The 20,786-nt window shown below is 42.0% G+C and overlaps 1 protein-coding gene across 2 annotated transcripts in view; it reads right to left on the bottom strand.

The window, feature by feature from the left end:
• LOC130276825 (SITS-binding protein-like) overlaps positions 1-20,786 on the bottom strand; it is a 93,011-nt gene that overhangs the window by 54,548 nt on the left and 17,677 nt on the right. For both annotated transcript variants that reach the window (XM_056526721.1, XM_056526722.1), the window contains 2 exons: positions 8,048-8,219; positions 1,704-1,911 (listed from right to left, as the gene is read on the bottom strand). In XM_056526721.1, coding sequence (XP_056382696.1) covers positions 1,704-1,911; positions 8,048-8,219 — 380 coding nt within the window. The remainder of the gene's footprint in view (positions 1-1,703; positions 1,912-8,047; positions 8,220-20,786) is intronic.

The following is a 20,786-nucleotide window of genomic DNA, read 5'->3' as shown; positions in this document are numbered from 1 at the left end:
AGGCTCGTTGGTCTCTGTTTTTCTCCAGATTTAACTTCTTAATCCACTTCCGTCCTGCAGAGAAGAATCTTCGTGCTGACCCTCTGTCCAGATCCTTCGATGTTCAAGGCCTGGAATCCCATTCTCAACATATTATTTCCCCTGATTGTCTCATCTCAGCAGCGCCAGCATGTCTTCAGCACTTGCCACCAGGGAAGACTTATGTACCGACCAGCTTAAGACTCCGAATCCTGAAATGGGGTCATTCCTCTCTATTGGCTGGACATGCTGGAATTCGTAAGTCCATACAGCTTATCGCCCGACAGTATTGGTGGCCCACTCTAAAATGGAATGTTGTTGATTTTGTCTGATCTTGTTCAGTTTGTGCCCGGGACAAGACCCCCCCCCCCCCCCCCCCCCCCATTCCAAGCCTGCTGGTTAACTACATCCTTTGGACAGATCAAAAAATGTTTAAACCCTGTGGCTTATTCTCTCCATCTGCCCTCTTCTCTCCAGATCAAGAATTATTTTCATGTATCTCTCTTAAAACCTGTTATCCATAACCACTTCTCAAAAAAATACATCACTCCTACTCCCATCTCTGGTACCTTCGATGTCTATATCATCACAGAAATTCTGGATTCCAAGTTTGTCAGAGGGAAATGTTTTTTCCTTGTGGATTGGGAAGGATTTGGTCCAGAGGAAAGGTCTTAGGAGCCGCAAGACAACATTGTAGACTGTAACCTTATCCACAAGTTCTTGTCCTCAAAAAAGAGGGGGAGACCAAAGGGGGGGTACTATCATACACTGCACTCCGGCCACAAGTACCGGCCATGAGCGCATGGCCCCTAAATCCCCTGCCGGTGGGGCTGGGATTCGCATTGCGGTAACCCGCCCGCATGCCAGTCCCAGCCCGTCACTCACCATGCTCCGCTGCCACCTCCTCCTCTGTGTCTCAGCTCGGGAAAACTGTTGAAGGTTGAGGGAAAGCTAAATGGAGCAAAGTACAGAGATATTCTTAATGAAAACCTGATCCAGAGGGCTCTGGACCTTAGACTGAGCTGAAGGTTCACCTTCCAATAGGACAATGATGCTAAACACACAGCCAAGACAATGTAGCAGTGGCTTAGAAACTCTATAAATGTTCTTGAGTGGCCTAGCCAGAGTCCTGGCTTGAACACAATGAAACATCTCTGTAGAGAACTAAAAATGGCTTCCATCGATGGTCTCATCCAACCTGACAGAGTTTGAGAGATTCTGCAGAGAAGAATGATAGAATAGCCCCAAATCCAGGAGCAAACCTTGTGGCATTATATCCAAGAAGAACGGAAGCTGTAATCACTGCCAAATGTGCCTCAACTTAGTACTGAGTAAAGGGTCTGAATACTCATGTCCATGCAATATTTTAGTATTCTTTCTTTCTTTCTTTATTTATTTTAAATGAGCAAATAATTCTAAGAATTTGTCTTTATTTTATTATTATGGGGTATTGAGTGCAGAATGATAGGGGAAAACGTAGTAGTTTTTTTATTTAGTACAAGGCCAAGACATAAAGTTTGCATTGTATAAACAAAAGAAATACTGTCTCGAGGTCCCTGATTCAAAAGTATACCCACAATAAGAGAGGCTAGGTGAAGATGGGCAAACCACACTTGCTAAACATGCCCCAGCTGAAGAAAATGGTAACATGTTCGACCCCCTTGTCCATTATGTTTTTCTGTTACCTGACAATACTGAGGTTTGGAAGTGTCCTCTGGTGGTTATACAGCTGGTTTCCGATCTCTTGATGAACAGTCTGAATAGTCTGTCCAATGCATATGGTATATTGCAATGGAAACCTCTCGGTGCTTGCTGGTGTCTCCACACAAAAGTTTTTATTCTTCTCGACTGTCATGGAAATTGGAGTATTTGGATTGATCAGCACTGAAACTCCTGTTTAAAAAAAAAAAAATACCAATACAGAAAACATTGGACAATTACAAATATAAGGGAATTTTATCCAGGGTTTATGAATGGGATTTTATGTAAATGTATTTATTTATTTATTTATTTACAGATCCCATGGACTGCTGAAGTCAGTGACTCACATTAAGTATTCTTTCACCAGTAAATATCATTTAGATGTTAGCCCCCCCCCCCCCCCTTTTTTTTTTTGCAATGTGACCAACTCAGAGCACACTTACAACCAATAGGGCAATTCAAGCTCTTGTTGCTCTGGCACCAAAGGCATGTACTTACCATAATGCAACTTTTTAATGCATTTAAAGGGGTTATCCACTAAAGGTGATTTTAGTACATACCTGGCAGACAGTAATGAACATGCTTAGGAAGGATCTGCGCTTGTGTTGGGGCTAAATGACTATGTTGTAAGATTACCATAACACTGTGGCTAGGCTTTTGTGAACCGGTATTTCCGGTTTGAGTTTTTCTTTTTTGCCTACAAATCCCATATAGACACTATATTATGAACTACACTAACGTTACAGCCCCTGCAGCATAGTGAAATAAAAAAAAAAAATCCTGGAATACCTCTTTAATGAACATGACTTACAAGCATAAAGGCTGTACAAAATAGGCAAATTATAAATTGCCCCCATTATCCTTTATACCCTTCATTATATAGTCCTGGTCTGATGATGAAAATATATTGTTATAAATGATTGCTGTCTTGCAGAATTGTCTAATGATGTATTGGTCCTCATGTACTATTGAAGTATTGTGTAATTTTTGGTGAAATGCATTTTACTCTATTTATTAATGTTGTGCACCCCAACGTGCACCAAAATGTACCTTTCTTTCCACTCTAGTTGTCACTTTTATTCACATAGCTGTAATAGCTTTGTTTCTTTGCATAGGGTATAACATCTGTAGCATTTTAAGGCAAAATGTGTGTTTTACTTTTATTAGTAATGCCTACTTGTCCTGCTGTACTTTGACCGATACTGTACAACCTCATGTCTGTTAAGCTTTACTTGGTAAACTAGTAATATAAAGACACTGGCCCTCATTTACTAAGAGTGGAGTCTAGTTTTTTTCCATGACAGGTATTTTCTTACGGTATTTACACATTTTTCCCTAAGATTTTGCACTTTTTCCTACATTTTGCCACACAGAGTTCTAGCAGCAGACACATCTCTAGAACAACTGTAAAGAGGAGACTGTGTGAATTAGGCCTTCAAGGTAGAATAACTGCTAGGAAACCACTGCTAAGGACAGGCAACAAGCAGAAGAGACTTGTTTGGGCTAAAGAACACAAGGAATGGACATAAGACCAGTGGAAATCTGTGCTTTGGTCTGATGAGTCCAAATTTGAGATCTTTGGTTCCAAACACCGTGTCTTTGTGCAATGCAGAAAAGGTGAAAGAATGGACTCTACATGCCTGGTTCCCACCGTGAAGCATGGAGGAGGAGGTGTGATGGTGTGGAGGTGCTTTGCTGGTGACACTATTGGGGATTTATTCAAAATTGAAGGCATACTGAACCAGCATGGCTACCACAGCATCTTGCAGCAGCATGCTAATCCATCCGGTTTGCGTTTAGTTGGACCATCATTTATTTTTCAACAGGACAATGATCCCAAACACACCTCCAAGCTGTGAAAGGGCTATTTGACCAAGAAGGAGAGTGATGGGGTGCTGCGCCAGATGACCTGGCCTCCACAGTCACCGGACCTGAACCCAATGAAGGCAAAAGGGCCAACAAGTGCAAGGCATCTCTGGGAACTCCTTCAAGACTGTTGGAAGACCATTTCAGGTGACTACCTCTTGAAGCTCATCAAGAGAATGCCAAGAGTGTGCAAAGCAGTAATCAAAGCAAAAGGTGGCTACTTTGAAGAACCTAGAATATGACATATTTTCAGTTGTTTCACACTTTTTTGTTATCTCTATAAGTCCACATGTGTTAATTCATAGTTTTGATGCCTTCAGTGTGAATCTACAATTTTCATAGTCATGAAAATAAAGAAAACTCTGAATGAGAAGGTGTGTCCAAACTTTTGGCCTGAACTGTTTATATATTTTTTGTAGTAAATTCTTGCACATGACTCATTCGACACAAAAAAAGTTCCACTGGCCAAGTACATATGAGGCATTACAAAATCAAAAATGATAAAACCTGACTGTCTTCTGTAGATTGCTTGCATCATCTTTTATAGAAATAGAATATACTAATGATACTGTACAAGACACAACCATCCCGCGATGACAATAGCTGGTCATTACTTATGATTGCTTAGTTTTGTTTCAAATTTGCAATGCTCCATGATAAAACTATGAATATTTTAGGAAGGAGCCTGGGAATTGGCCCATGAGACTACTTCTAAGATAAAATAGCCAAAGGAAAGTTCTTATTGTAGCCACCGATATTTTATACAGTAAATGAGCTAAAGCGCCTTCCTAATTTTAATTAGATACATTGTAGTCCAGGTATCTGATCATTTAACAATTGACACAGAGACAAATCAATAGACAAATAAATCAGGAATAGGTCTTAGAAAGGTGACACTACAGAATAATCACAATCTGTATATGACTTGTTACATTTACTGAATTTTTATAGGATATAAGGGAAACTTAGTTAAATAGTAATTTTGGAAAAGAATGGAATGTATACAGTGTCAAACCGCTAAAAGGAAAGAAAAGTATGTCTCTTACTTGGAAACTACAGTTTTAACCTGTCTTTTCTTATTGACACCATTTTATCAGGGTTTTGTTATGTACACAGTAAAGGTATCCATAAGGCCAAGATGACCTCAAACTTTGGGACTGAGAAGAAATCAGTGGCCATGGGTTGTTGGTGGAGAAAATTGCTTTGGGGCACGGATAAATCCCGTTGAGGGATTGCAATATTTTCTACTATCATTTTCACGGATGGTAATAACCTGTCCAAAGACTATATGTCAAGTATCTACTTCTTTTCTGATAGTAATAGTGAGATTGAAGAAGTCAGTAAGGTGTTCGCCCATTTTCTTTACACTTTTGCTACCGGGATAATTGTTTGGAGCTGCTCTTTGGGATTCAGGTTGCCCACAAGTCCATCTCTGAGTTTTGCAGAAATTAAAGGGGTACTCCGGTGCTTAGACATCTTATCCCCTATCCAAAGTCTGATTACCGGCGACCACAGGGCCGACGGTGTGTGACGTCACACCTGCGCCCCCCGTGTGATGTCACGCTCCGCCCCTCAATGCAAACCTATGGGAGGGGATAAGATGTCTAAGCACCGGAGTACCCCTTTAAGTATAATGCTAGACAGACCCTTATTTCTTATAAAGCAAATGTGGCACTAATATTCAAAAAGGGGTCAAAAAGGATCCTGGAAATTATAGGCCTGTAAGTTTAAGAATAGTTGCGGGTAAGATTTTTGAGGGTTTCTGAGAGACACTATTCTGGAATATCTCAGTGAAAATAACCTAATAACACAGAGCTAACGTGTTTATGCGGGATCTGTCCTGTCTTGCCTCTGTATAAAACATTAGTCAAACTACACATAGAGTATTGTTTTCAATTTTGGGAACCTGTATATAAGAAGGACATGGCTGAACTGGAGAGGGTGCTGAGGGGGGTGACAAAGATGATTAAAGTGTACCTGTCGTCAACAAAAACTTTTTATATAATGTAGATAATACCATTATATGTATATTTGTGTGGTGGCGGGGTGTGTGGCAGATGTTGTTACCCTAGGGGCAGATGGCATTAACCCCTTGTACTTGTGAGACCAGGGTGTGGTTTAGCCTATAACCACCCGAAGGTATACCCAAGGCTCCAGTCCTGCAGGAACGCACAGGAACAGCGTTCCTTTGCTTTTTCCAGAGGAGGAACGCCGTCCCTGTAACACTAGTCCTGCAGGACCGACCTCTGAATTATTCTTACCCTCCCTCCGTCTCCTCCCCTGGCCCAGACTGCTAGATGCTGGAGATGTAGGACCTGTGATGATGTCACCATCACATGTTGGGGGCGGAGCTTAGCTGTGGAGGAGAGGGAAGATCTGAGGGACCTGTGTGTTGCTGTGGAGGAGGCGGGGCTAAGCTGGAGGAGACATGTCACATGTCACCCCAGTAAGGTAATTACATGAGGAGGTTTGTTACAGTGTGTCACCCCAGTAATAAGGTAATTATATGAGGAGGGGGTTTGTTACAGTGTGTCACCCCAGTAGTAAGGAGATTACTTGAGGAGGAGGTTTGTTACAGTGTGTCACCCCAGTAGTAAGGAGATTACATGCGGAGGAGGTTTGTTACAGTGTGTCACCCCAATAGTAAGGAGATTGCATGTGGAGGAGGTTTGTTACAGTGTGTCACCCCAGTAGTAACGAGATTACATGAGAAGGAGGATTGTTACAGTGTGTCACCCCAGTAGTAAGGTAATTACATGAGGAGGAGGTTTGTTACAGTGTGTCACACCAGTAGTAAGGTGATTACATGAGGAGGGGGTTTGTTACAGTGTGTCACCCCAGTAGTAAGGAGATTACATGAGGAGTAGGTTTGTTACAGTGTGTCACCCCAGTAGTAAGGAGATTACATAAGGAGAAGGTTTGTTACACTGTGTCACTCTTATACTCCGTAGGCAGCTGTATGCCTGTGGCCTGTAAGAATCCTGGAACTGTGCAGGATGTCAAATTTTAGCTTGGACATTTTCGTTGCTTTTTCTTTTTTGCGCAAACTGGGGGGGTGTATTAGAAATCTTGGGTGAGTTCCCACACTTTTTTTTTCCAGAACTTGACCCCTAGGTATACCACTATATCCTGGGCTAGGCACGGGGGCAATAAGGACTCCGACGCCAAGTTACGTACAATGGTAAGGAGGTGACTAGTGACACAGAGACCTTAAGGACTTGCTGGGACTTGTAGTACGACTAGACAATTGAATGCAGACCACGCTGACTTCACAGATGACAGGGACTGACTTGACTTGACTCATAAAGCTGTGACTTTAGTTTACTTGACTTGATGGTGGCTGCAGGACTTGACTTTGAGGTCTCCAACACTTTGGACACACACACTAGGCACGACTGTACTGGATCTTAGCTTAGCAGAAGAGCAGAGCTCAAAGAGAGAGAGGCTAGCTCCACCCAGGGCGTATATAGGGGAGACTAGCACTGAGCCCATAGGTCACCCCTGGGATCACCTGGTATAACTCTTAAAGCAACATTACATTTTATAACACTTAACATGGTAAAACATGAAGTTAATGGGTAGCAAAATTAGCTGCACAAAATATGCAGCAGATCTTGTATGTGTAAATGTACCTTTAGACTGAAATTTCTGGTGTGCCAACTATCTAAGACCCAGTACATATGGTAGCATAGATGCCCTTACATAGAGTAAGGTTGGCCATAAAAGGTTTTTACTGAGACTAAAGAATCGACAATCTACTGCTCATCCAGGTGTTACTGAACCTCCACTATGTGGCTCTATGAAGATCTCAGTCTTCCCACTCTCTGGTCGAGCATGAAACTGAAGGTTTCTTATTTCTTCCTATCCGCTAGAAAGATTTATTAACTATTTACAGTAGCGACCATCAATTATTTAATATCAAAGGGTTTGGATCCTTCGCTGGAAAAAAATAATACATTTCTGGCTTCAATAACAGCAACTGATCCAAGGATATTTTTTTTTTTTTTTTTTTTTTGTTATATAACTTTATGGGCTTCAAGTATGTTTTCATTAACCTTATTAACTGTATAACACTTTACCAGCACGGAAACATCTTAAATATGTAATTCCACAAATGTATGGAGGAGAATCCCCGACTTGACCTGTGAGAACAGAGGAACATTGGAGGGCAAACAGGAATAGACATATGAATTTAGACTCCAGAAGAAATATAGACATAAGACGCCCAATGTCTATTGCTGGCTTCCCGCCGGTCACTGTTGATCTGGACATTTTTTGAAGTTATAGGCATTAGGCACCAGTCTTTTATGCATATATTACAAAAAAGGACTGGAGGCAGGCTGTAGGTTATAGCCTGGAAACTTTACTTTCAGCCTGAAAACTTTTACTTTGTATTGCAGGGTCCACTCATACGCTACAGCAAAAGGTCTCGAAAAATATAATGCAAGGTATGCAAACTTACCAGTTGATCCTAAGAAGTATCTTTCTAATACAGATCCATAGGCACCATGATTGGATTTAAGGTTGGTGATCACAAATGGTTGTAGAGCCACATTTACACCGTTTATAGGCCAGTGTTGAGCGCTAAGGCTCGCTCCTCCGTACCATGATATATTTGTCATTGAAAAGCAATCCTAAAAAGAGAAGGGAAATGATTTGGTCTAAACTTGATAAATTGTATTTTTTTTATTTGATCGATAAAGGTTATGGATACCTTTGACATGGAAAAAAATATTTTTACAAATGTTAGTGCCTGTAATCTTCATTCCTTCGTTCATTTTTCAGACCCCCCTGATATTTAGTTTCCAACCTGCTCCTAGTTTCTGACCTTTCTCTTGTAGGTGGGCCCCAAACAGTAATACATACCGGATTTGAGGTCTGTCATCCAAGAGTATTCAAGGAGTGTAGTGCTTTCTCATGTCACTTTAAATGGGAACTCCAGCGGAAATAAGTAGAAAACAAATGTTTTCAAATCAACTGGTGCCTGAAATGACTTCTATTAAAAAATATTAATCCTTCCAGTACTTATTAGTAGTGTTGAGCGGCATATGCCATATTCGAATTCGCGAATATATAGACGAATATTCACTAAATTCGCATATGCGTAATATTCGCGTTTTATTTTCGCATATGCGAAAATTAGCATATGCGAAAATTAGCATATGCAAAACTGCATATACCTAAATTTGCATTCGCGAAAATTTGCATATGCAAATTTTCGCATATGCGAAACTTCGCACGGCACTCTCACACAGTAGTATTGAAGCCTTCTTTACGCCACACAAGCTGGACGCAGAGAGGGATGATCACTGTGATGTGTACTGTGAAAAAAAAAAAAATATATAGTGCTATATTCGTGAATATTCGTGAATTCGCGAATATGCGATATTCGCGAATAAAATTTGCATTGCGAATATTCGCGAGCAACACTACTTATTAGCTGCTGTATAAAACAGAGAAATCTGTGAATTATCTGTCCGTGTCAGGAACAGTCCAGATTAGAATCATATCCCCATAGAAAACCTCTCCTGCTCTGGACAGTTCCTGACATGGACAGAAGTGTCAGCATAGAGCACTGTGGTCAGACAGAAAAAAACTTCACAAATTCCTCTGTAGTATACATCAGCTGATAAGTACTAGAAGGGTTAAGATTTTTAAATAGAAGGGATTTAAAATCTGTTTAACTTTCTTGCACCAGTTGATTTGAAAAAAAATTTCCACCAGAGTTCCCCTTTAATACATTAAATTTACCTCTTCCTACAGAACACCTTGTGTGCACTTTACTACCTATCTACAGCCAGTGCCAGATTTTCTCTATTCCCCCATGTTATACTCTCTTCTGCTGTGTACAAATTCCTGCTGCTATCTTAGGCTAGGTTCAGACTACGGAATCTCCGGGCAGAAAATTTCCGCCCGGAGATTCTGAGTTCCGCCTGCGCCGACTGAATTATTCGGCGCTAGGACCGCGTGGACACTGCAGTCTCCTATAGACTGCTATGTGTTCCGCTAGGATTTCCGCCTGAAGAAAGAGCAACCCCTTTCTTCAGGCGGAAATTTTCTAGCGGATTTTTCATCCGGTTTTCCGCTTCACAAATTCCGAAGTGTGAATTTGTGAACGGAAAACCATTCACTACACTATGCATTATAGTAAGCGGAATTTCTGCCTGAAATTTCAAAGCAAAAATTCCGGCGGAAATTCCGTATTCTGAACCTAGCCTTAGGGTCTATTCACACAGCAGAATTTTCGCTTGTGGAATTCCGCCTCATATTAAAGGCCATAGACTTCTATGGGATTTCGCACTCCCATTCACACTTCTGAATTTCAGCTTGCGGAATTCCGTTAGCGGAATTCCGCAAGTGGAAATTCAGAAGTGTGAATGGGAGTGCGGAATCCCACAGAAGTCTATGGGCTTTAATTTGAGGCAAAATTCTGCTGTGTGAATAGACCCTAACACTAAGAGAAGGGAGCAAAAAGAGCTGGTTGATTCTACAACACCACCAGCTAAGCATACCTGTAGATTGCTGCTATGTATCTGTGCCACCTGGCATGTTGGCCACCTGGCATAATTTCTAGGTACTTCACGTGTCATATAATTCACAATTTTTTATTACCTTCAGTTGTTCCCATAGGCAAGGCAAATGTTGTACCATGTTGACATATATGCTTACATATACTATTCTTTATACAATCCCCACACAGAGAAAGAGTTTGGCGCTACACACTGAAGTGTACTTGCAATGAAATGGTCATGAGGAGGATATAAAAACTCCAGTTGGGGCGCTCAAGAATAAATGAACCACGTTGAAGAGAAAAAATTTGTGGCACTCTCTGATCAGCTATTAATCCTTTTTTATTTTATCAAGATCCTGGAATTCCCCTGCCCTGTGTTACAAGGATCTTCTATAAATATGTAAAAAAAAATAAGTTTTGAGACGTTAGGTGAGTGTCACAATTTATAATTTTTTTTTTTTAGAGTGCAGAGGTGAAAATTACATTAGGTATGTCATGCCCTGGGTGTTTATCCTATTACTTATTCTACAGGGTGGGCCATTTATATGGATACACCTTAATAAAATGGGAATGGTTGGTGATATTAACTTCCTGTTTGTGGCACATTAGTATATGTGAGGAGGGAAACTTTTCAAGATGGGTGGTGACCATGGTGGCCATTTTGAAGTCGGCCATTTTGAATCCAACTTTTGTTTTTTTAATAGGAAGAGGGTCATGTGACACATCAAACTTATTGGGAATTTCACAAGAAAAACAATGATGTGCTTGGTTTTAACGTAACTTTATTCTTTCAAGAGTTATTTACAAGTTTCTGACCACTTATAAAATGTGTTGAATGTGCTGCCCATTGTGTTGGATTGTCAATGCAACCCTCTTCTCCCACTCTTCACACTCTGATAGCAACAACGCAGGAGAAATGCTAGCACAGGCTACCAGTATCCGTAGTTTCATTTGCTGCACATCTCGTATCTTCACAGCATAGACAATTGCCTTCAGATGACCCCAAAGATAAAAGTCTAAGGGGGTCAGATCGAGAGACCTTGGGGGCCATTCAACTGGCCCACGATGACCAATCCACTTGATGTGTTTCCCTCTTTATGCACTGAAGCTGGCACATTCCCTGAGTTTTTCCAGCAAGATGGTGCACCACCACATTATGGGTGTCAGGTCCGAGCATTCCTAGATGAACAGTTTCCTGGAAAGTGGATTGGTCTTCGTGGGCCAGTTGAATGGCCCCCAAGGTCTCCCGAACTGACCCCCTTAGACTTTTATCTTTGGGGTCATCTGAAGGCAATTGTCTATGCTGTGAAGATACGAGATGTGCAGCACCTGAAACTACGGATACTGGAAGCATGTGCTACCATGGTCACCACCCATCTTCAAAAGTTTACCCCCTCACATATACTAATGCACCACAAAGAGGAAGTTAAAGGGGTATTCCAGGCCAAAACTTTATATATATATATATATATATATATATATATATATATATATATATATAGATCAACTGGCTCCGGAAAGCTAAACAGATTTGTAAATTACTTCTATTAAAAAATCTTAATCCTTCCAATAGTTAATAGCTTCTGAAGTTTTCTGTCTAACTGCTCAGTGATGATGTCACGTCCCGGGAGCTGTGCATGATGGGAAAATACCCCTGGACGTGAGTCATCAGAAAGCAGTTAGACAGAAAACAGCAACTCAACTTCAGAAGCTAATAACTATTGGAAGGATTAAGATTTTTTAATAGAAGTAATTTACAAATCTGTTTAACTTTCTGGAGCCAGTTGATATATAAAAAAAAGTTTTGGCCTGGAATACCCCTTTAATATCACCAACCATTCCCATTTTATTAAGGTGTATCCATATAAACGGCCCACCCTGTATTACTTTCTGCACAACCTGGATGCTCTCCTGTGAATAAACTACTTTGTCTCCTACAAGATCCTGATGGGTTTAGGAAGGCAGAATCTTGATGGATCCTGTCCCAGCTGTCCTCGCGAGTTATTTGTTTGCTGTAAATGCTGAAAAATAATTCAGTAAGTTTATCTGCCTTCCTATTTAAAACCTGACATAGCTTGGCACATCCTGACAAACTGATTTGTGACGCCTTAACAAACCCAACTCTGCTGCATGTGTACTTTATAAGCTGTCACGCTTATCATGTGTTGCGGTAGATTCATATTCTGCAGGCGTTCAGCAATTCCTGATGTGACACTATGTAACTATGTAAGTCTGGTAACCAAATCTATGTGTTTTCACATTGCAACTAATCTAATAAGCACTCGTCAATGTGAATGACTGGACATTTCGGGGAGGGGTAAGCACCATGGGAGGCACGCTTATGAGTAATGTCAGCAATTTGCTTTTTTAGCAGTGAGAGCACTTTTCTGTCCTCTTCTCCTTTCACCACAGCTACATGTCCTCGTCACCATGTGTGCAGCTCTTTCATTGCTGTAGCTTACATGCACCATCTCCTGTACCTCTGGAGAATTATTTGTTTACACAGTCTCCCAATTCCTAGGTCAGATTGCTGACCTCCTGTACTAGGAACCTAGGAAGTCTAAATTGGGTGACAGCATTTAATTTACTTGAATCGTGTTCTGTCACCTGCAAATTTTGATTGAGCAGCCACTGTTACATGTATAGGGGGAATGAGCATGATGTCTATAGGTAGTTAAAGGGGTATTCCAGGAAAAAAAAAATTTTTTATATATCAACTGGCTCCAGAAAGTTAAACAGATTTGTAAATTACTTCTATTAAGAAATCTTAATCCTTCTGATAATTATCAGCTGCTGAAGTTGAGTTGTTATTTTCTGTCTGCCAACAGTGCTCTCTTCTGACATCTCTGCTTGTCTCAGGAACTGCACAGAGCAGAATAGGTTTTTTATGGGGATTTGTTTCTACTCTGAACAGTTCCCGAGACAGGTGTCATCAGAAAGGAACAACTCAACTTCAGCAGCTCATAAGTACTGAAAGGTTTAAGAATTTTTAATAGATGTAATTTACAAATCTATTTAACTTTCTGGAGCCAGTTGATATTAAAATTTTTTTTTCCTGGATAACCCCTTTAAGACCAATAATACCCCCATAGAGTGATTATAAAGTAACAGATACCAGCTTTATGCACAAGGTATAAGTGATTACAGTGCTGTTACATCCATTGACTACAGGTGACGTCATCTCTGATCACAGTCGTTCATCCTCCCATTAATTATCTGTCAGGCCTGGACCACCATTATATATTTTTCTAACTACAACCTTTCACTGCAGAGTTTGCTACTTACATGTTTTTCTAATAAGCTCCTTATCTATGCAGTATAGAAGTGCCTCCTTTTGTGTTCCACACAGTTATAGTGCTCTTGTAGTTGCATCTGCACAGTCATAGAGTCCTGTTAGTGTCTCTATTCAGTAACCTCTGGAGTTGGGAAGGAATGTTTACCCCTAGTATGAGTTTTTTTTTGCCTTCCTCTTGATCAACTCAGTAGGGACTCATTAGGGTTATAGGTTGAACTTGGACTCTGGTCTTTTTTCAACCTTATGAACTATGTTACTATGTTACTCCTAATATAGTAAAATTGCCCCTTTAGTGCCCAGACAAAGCTGTGTTAGACACACACCCTCTATGCATCTCTATGGGAGAGCTAGAGATACAGCACTCGTGTATCTCCAGCTCTCCCATAGAGATGCATGGAATTACTTTTTCAATATGTGGCAAACTTAAAATGGGCTGAAGTGTTCCACAGTCTTCTGCCATGAAAATGCTGAGCTGCATTTCAAATGTGCATGAGGGTGATTTGACCTGTTTTAAAGGGGTACTCTGTTGGAAAACATTTTTTTTTTATTAAAGGAGTACTCCAGCGCTTAGACATCTTATCCCCTAAGATGCCTGATCGCGGGGGTCCCGCCACTGGGGACCCCCGTGATCTTGCACGCCGCACCCCGTTTATAATCAGTCCCAGAGCAAGTTCGCTCCGGTCTGATTACCGGCGACCACAGGGCCGGCAGGGTGTGATGTCACGCCGCCGCCCCCATGTGTCGTCACGCTCCACCCCTCAATGCAAGTCTCAGTGCAACCCCTCCCATAGGCTTGCATTGAGGGAGCAGAGCTTGACATCACACGGGGCGGAGCCTTGACGTCACAACGCTCCGGCCCCGTGATCGACAGTAATCAGACCTGGAGCGAACACGCTCCGCGGACCGATTATAAACGGGGTGCGGCGTGCAAGATCACAGGGGTCCCCAGCTGCGGGACCCCCGCGATCAGGCATCTTATCCCCCATCCTTTGGATAGGGGATAAGATGTCTAAGCACCAGAGTACCCCTTTAACTGATGCTAAAAAGTTAAACAGATATGTAAATTACTATAAAAAAATCATAACCCTCCCAGTACTTATCATTTGCTGTATGTTCCAGTATAAGTTGATTAGCTATCTGACCACAGTGCTCTCTGCTGACACCTCTGTCTGTCAGGAACTGTTCAGAGTAGGAGAAAATCCCCATAGTAAACCTCTTCTGCTCTGTACAGTTCCTGACATGGACAGAGGTGTCAGCAGAGAGCACTGTGGTCAGACTGAAAAGAACTACTCAACTTCCTCTCTAGTATACAGCAGCTGATAAGTACTGGAAGGATTAAGATTTTTTAATATAAGTAATTTACAAATCTGTTTAACTTTCTGGCACCAGTTGATTTGAAAAAAATAGTTTTCCACTGGAGTACCCCTTTAAGTTCTGTGCCATTGAGAGGTTTAACAGACCTCGAAAAGGATGAGATTGGTGTCAGGCTCCTTTAAATCAAGAAACTCAATAGATTTTAATGTTAAATACTTCAGTATAGTTTAAATACCATAGCTGATCACATTCTTCATTATTAAAGAAGTTATGCAGTAAAACATATGCCCTATTCACTGGGACCCCCTTCGATCTGCCGCCCAGCGCCCTGGCTTTCTACATGAATGAAGTGTGTTGACTAGGGCACAGAGCTATGGCTATCACACCCGCTCCATACATCTCTTTGGGAGACCCGGAGATACAGCGTTCTGTATATGCTAATAGGGGATACGTTTTGTTATACTGGACTACTCCTTTAAGTGCTTGGTATTTTTTGTTTTTCTGGGTCTATTTGCATATCTTTTTATTCCACCACTGCTTTTAGAGACTGTGATGTGATGTCCTCTCCGATGGGTGGGGGAGGTTTTGGTATTAATCTTTCCCACTCAGTTAAATAGAGTACGACTGTAAGGCCATAAGGGGCAGAAATGCATTAATCACTTGTTCCCACCATGTATATAATATATATGCTGCCATGATGTATTGTCATTTTAATGTATACCCTTATTTTAGTGCTACTGGAGAGATGGGTGTAATGGTTTCTCATTTTCTCAAAGCACTTAGGAATAGCATTTGTTGGCGGGTGAAATGGTTTGAAAGTTACTTTTATTTTCTATGAAACTATACCTTTATTGATCCGGCATGATGACTAGTGTGATTAGAAAAGAAAACTTAGAAAACAAATGCAAGAATAACTCGTTTTTGGTCACATCATATCCCCAAAAACATTTAATAAAAAGCAAAGTCCCATGGATACCAATAAAAAGTACAAGTCACAGTGCAAAAAGAGAGCCATCCTACAGCTCCATAGATGACAAAGTAAAAAAGTTATAGGAATCAGAACATGGTGATCCAAAGCATTTCTATTAGATTTTTTTTTCAATACTAAAATATAACAAAAATTATATAAATTGGGGATTTTTGTAATCGTACTGATCTGCAGATTAAAGATAACATATAAGTTTTACTGCAAAGTTAATGATGTAAAAAAAACACTCGAAATTTGCTGAATTGCTGATTATTTTCAGTTTCAGACTACAAATAATTTTTTTTTAAAGGGGTACAAAAGAAAATGCCTCATTGGTCTCTGTATGTGGAAAGAGAAGAGTTCTGACTATTAGAAGAGGAGGAATTAGGCTACATTGACACTCGTAGATATTCTGGGTGGAAATTCTGGCAGCTGCAGGCTCCACAGGAATCCTTCGACATTAGTCCGTGTAGATATGCCCCTTCTCCCTTCTCAGCAATGTAGTCTGTGTGAATGTCCGAAATAATGAACGTGTTAATAAATTTGGCAGAGTACAGAAATTCGGCAGTGTGTCGGTGCAACAGAATCCCATTGAAAACAATGGGATGCTGCTGCACCGGAATTTCTGTGCAGAATTTATCCACTGATAAATTCTGTTGTTCCACACTTGCACACCTGGCATTCTACGTGATATAAATTTATCAGGCTGCCTTTTTCCATTGCTTTGTTTCCATTCTAGGCACAGGGGGCATCAGTCTGTGGCTACACAGCCATTAACTAGTCAGTAACTAATTTTTTCAGCCCTTTGTATTATTGCACAGTAACTGTTCTGTGGAACATGGCCAGATGGATGAACCTTTGCTTTCTAAGCCTGTTGCCAGTTTACAGACTTTCTTGAATTACTTTAAATGTGTCCTTTTTCAAATTCACTACGATCCTTACTCTGCTGATTTTAGACTGTGTTCACACCTTGCAGTTGCAAAAACGTTTTATGTTGTTACTGATGAAAATTAAAGACCTTTTGTAATATGATTGTTTACATTTTTGTTTATATTTAATAGAGAAAACAGCTCCTGAAAATCCCACCACAAGGGGCCCCCATACCTACTGGAACACTAACTAGTTCTGCAGCAGCATCAGGCTTGTCCGTGAGTTAATGACAAGAGATAACAAGATCATGGACAACGCTGCATGAGCAGACACAACAATTACCTACCACCACCACAAGGGAGAGACACGCCCCTTCCCACCACATACCAATCACCTCCCACCACCACAAGGGAGAGACACGCCCCTTCCCACCACATACCAATCACCTCCCACCACCACAAGGGAGGGACACGCCCCCTCCCACCACACACCAATGACCTCCCACCACCACAAGGGAGGGACACGCCCCCTCCCACCACACAACAATCACCTCCCACCACCACCACAAGGTAGGGACACGCCCCCTCTGACCACACAGCAATCACCTCCCACCACCACCACAAGGGAGGGACACGCCCCCTCCCACCACACACCAATCACCTCCCACCACCACAAGGGAGGGGCACGCCCCTTCCCACCACACACCAATCACCTCCCACCACCACAAGGGAGGGATACGCCCCTTCTCCTGAGAGGATTTCTAACACTGAGCTAATGAAAAGAAGGATCTTTATAATAAACATAGGTGATAACAATTATAGGCATAAAAATTAGATGTACATTTTTTTTACTTTATTTTAATACTTTTTTTTTTATATACTTTTGTTTGTGATCTGACATGTACACTTTAATTCAATTGCAGTGTGTGAACACAGCCTTACCTCCTTCCAAAACATCATTAAAGGGGTTAATCCAGGAATCGAAAAACAGACCTATTTTCTTTCAAAGACCGCTCCCTGTCTGTCTCCAGGTTGTGTGTGGTATTACAACTTAGCTCCATTCACTTGTATGGAACTGAGATGCAGAACCACACCAAACCTTGGGACAGACAGGGAGAGGTCTTTGAAATAAATTCTCTCTCTGTTTTTTGATTCCTGGATAACCACTTTATCTGACTGCTCACTTGCTAACTAATATATTTCACCTCTTGACAGGGGCCATTGTCACAAGATTATCAATAGTGAAATCCTCTTCCCCTGTCAGGGGTTTTCATGCTATGGCTTGGCAGGATAGGCATAGGATTTGCTGGCAAAGGGTACACAATAGAGACTTGCTATCTACCAAGCTATCACTAACCCAATATATTCAGATGTTGCGGAAGATGTATAAGACACTCAGGCTTTATATTGGGGTTTACAGCAAATACCAATAGCTATATATCAGTGAATACCATTTAGAGTAAACTTGTGCCTGGCCTCCATTCATTGCCACTCATTACAGGACTGTCAGCTGTTCACTAAGTACTTCACCACGAGAGGGGATGACTGGCTGGATATTACCGCAGCTCAATAGTCCTCACTGACAGAACGACAATAAAAAAGAAAAAGAAATACTGTTTTGGAACCAGTCGTGTGAACTTTTGGTCAGGTAACCTATTAGTCTCAATACAAATCTTATATAGCCATTAAAAGTTTTTTGCTTTTTTTTCGTCATAATACCTAAAAGAAGATTAGCAAGGTTTAGCAATTCACATGATGTGGTGAAAATCACATTAACAAACCAAAGCTCTGTAATTCCCACAAACTATTTCAGAGACATAGCATTTATTATGTGGGAGATGGGTGAACTGTAGACCATTATATTTGGAATTACCCCTTTTTTAGAGGTAATGATCTAAAATTGAGTTCTGCCAGCTTCCAAAATCTGAATACAGCAGATGCGATGATTTATCTAGAGACACACATTAAAAAAATGATATATACCGTATTTATCGGGGTATACCACGCACCGTCCTATAACACGCACCCTCATTTTACCAAGGATATTTGGGTAAAAAAAGTTTTTTACCCAAATATCCATGAAAAAATGAGGGTGCGTGTGTGTGCGTGTATACCCCGATATACCCCCAGGAAAGGCAGGGGGAGAGAGGCCGTCGCTGCCCGCTTCTCTCCCCCTGCCTTTCCTGGGGTCTAGAGCGCTGCTGTCGGCCCTTTTCACCCCCTGGTTATCGGCGCCGCTGCCCGTTCTGTCTCCCTGACTATCGGTGCCGGCGCCGATAGCCAGGGGGAGAGAAGGGGCAGCGGCACCCATTGCCGGCGCCGCTGCCCCGTTGCCTCCCCCCATCCCCGGTGGCATAATTACCTGAGTCGGGTCCGCGCTGCTCCAGGCCTCCGTCGTGCGTCCCCAGCGTCGTTGCTATGCACGGCGCTGCGCTCTGACGTCATGCGCCGCGTCGTTCAGCGCATAGCAATGACGCCGGGGATGCACGACGGAGGCCTGGAGCAGCGCGGACCAGACTCAGGTAATTATGCCACCGGGGATGGGGGGAGGCCACGGGGCAGCGGCGCCGGCAATGGGTGCCGCTGCCTCTTCTCTCCCCCTGGCTGTCGGCGCCGCTTCTCTCCCCCTGGCTATCGGCGCCGGCACCGATAGTCAGGGGGACAGAACTGGCAGCGGCGCCGATAACCAGGGGGTGAAAAGGGCCGACAGCAGCGCTCTAGACCCCAGGAAAGGCAAGGGGAGAGAAGCGGGCAGCGACGGCCTCTCTCCCCCTGCCTTTCCTGGGGGTGTATCGGCGTATAACACGCACACAGACTTTAGGCTAAAAATTTTAGCCTAAAAAGTGCGTGTTATACGCCGATAAATACGGTATATGTGTGTGTGTCTGTGTGTCTGTGTGTCTGTTTTTCTTAACCAAGTTGCCTCCAGCTGTTGCAAAACTATAACTCCCAGTATGCCCAGACTGCCTTTGGCTGGAGACACCCTTGTTGGGAAATACTAATATATATATATATATATATATATATATATATATATATATATATATACAGTGGGGGAAAAAAAAGTATTTAGTCAGCCACCAATTGTGCAAGTTCTCCCAAGATGAGAGGCCTGTACTTTTCATCATAGGTATACCTCAACTATGAGAGACAGAATGAGTAAAAAAAAAATCCATAAAATCACATTGTCTTATTTTTAAAGAATTTATTTGCAAATTATGGTGGCAAATGAGTATTTGGTCAATAACAAAAGTTCATCTCAATACTTTTTATATACCCTTTGATGACAATGACAGAGGTGAAACATTTTCTGTAAGTCTTCAGAAAGTTTTCACACACTGTTGCTGGTATTATGGGCCATTCCCCCATGCAGATCTCCTCTAGATCTCCTCTAGATCTCCTCTGTGATGTTTTGGGGCTGTTGCTGGGCAACACAGACTTTCAACTCCATCCAAAGGTTTTCTATGAGATTGAGATCCGGAGACTGGCTATGCCACTCCAGGGCCTTGAAATGCTTCTTACAACACCACTCCTTCGTTGCCCGGGCGGTGTGTTTGGGATCATCTTCAATGCCCTTGCTGATGGAAGGAGGTTTTCACTCAAAATCTCACAATACATGGCCCCATTCATTCTTTCCTTTACACGGATCAGTTGTCCTGGTTCCTTAGCAGAAAAACAGCCCCAAAGCATGATGTTTCCAACCTCATGCTTCACAGTAGGTACGGTGTTCTTTGGATGCAACTCAGCATTCTTTCTCTTCCAAACACAACGAGTTGTTTTTTACCAAAAAGTTCTACTTTGGTTTCATCTGACCATATGACATTCTCCCAATCCTCTTCTGGATCATCCAAATGCTCTCTATCAAACTTCAGACAGGCCCCAACATGTACCGGCTTAAGCAGGGGGACACGTATGACACTGCATGATTTGAGTCCCTGGTGGCGTAGTGTGTTACTGATGGTAGCCTTTGTTACTTTGGTCCCAGCTCTCCGCAGGTCATTCACTAGGTACCCCCGTGTGGTTCTGGGATTTTTGCTCACCGTTATTGTGATTATTTTGACACCACGGGGTGAGATCTTGCATGGAGCACCAGATTGAGGGAGATTATCAGTGGTCATGTAGGTATTCCATTTTCTAATAATTGCTCCCACAGTTGATTTCTTCACACCAAGCTACTTGCCTATTGCAGATTCAGTCTTCTCAGCCTGGGGCAGGTCTACAATTTTGTTTCTGGTGTCCCCAGAC

Source organism: Hyla sarda, chromosome 6 (genome assembly GCF_029499605.1).
Source record: "Hyla sarda isolate aHylSar1 chromosome 6, aHylSar1.hap1, whole genome shotgun sequence".
NCBI classification, from domain to species: domain Eukaryota; kingdom Metazoa; phylum Chordata; class Amphibia; order Anura; family Hylidae; genus Hyla; species Hyla sarda.
Note: the sequence above shows the minus strand (reverse complement) of the source record. Positions and strands in the feature narration are given on the sequence as shown.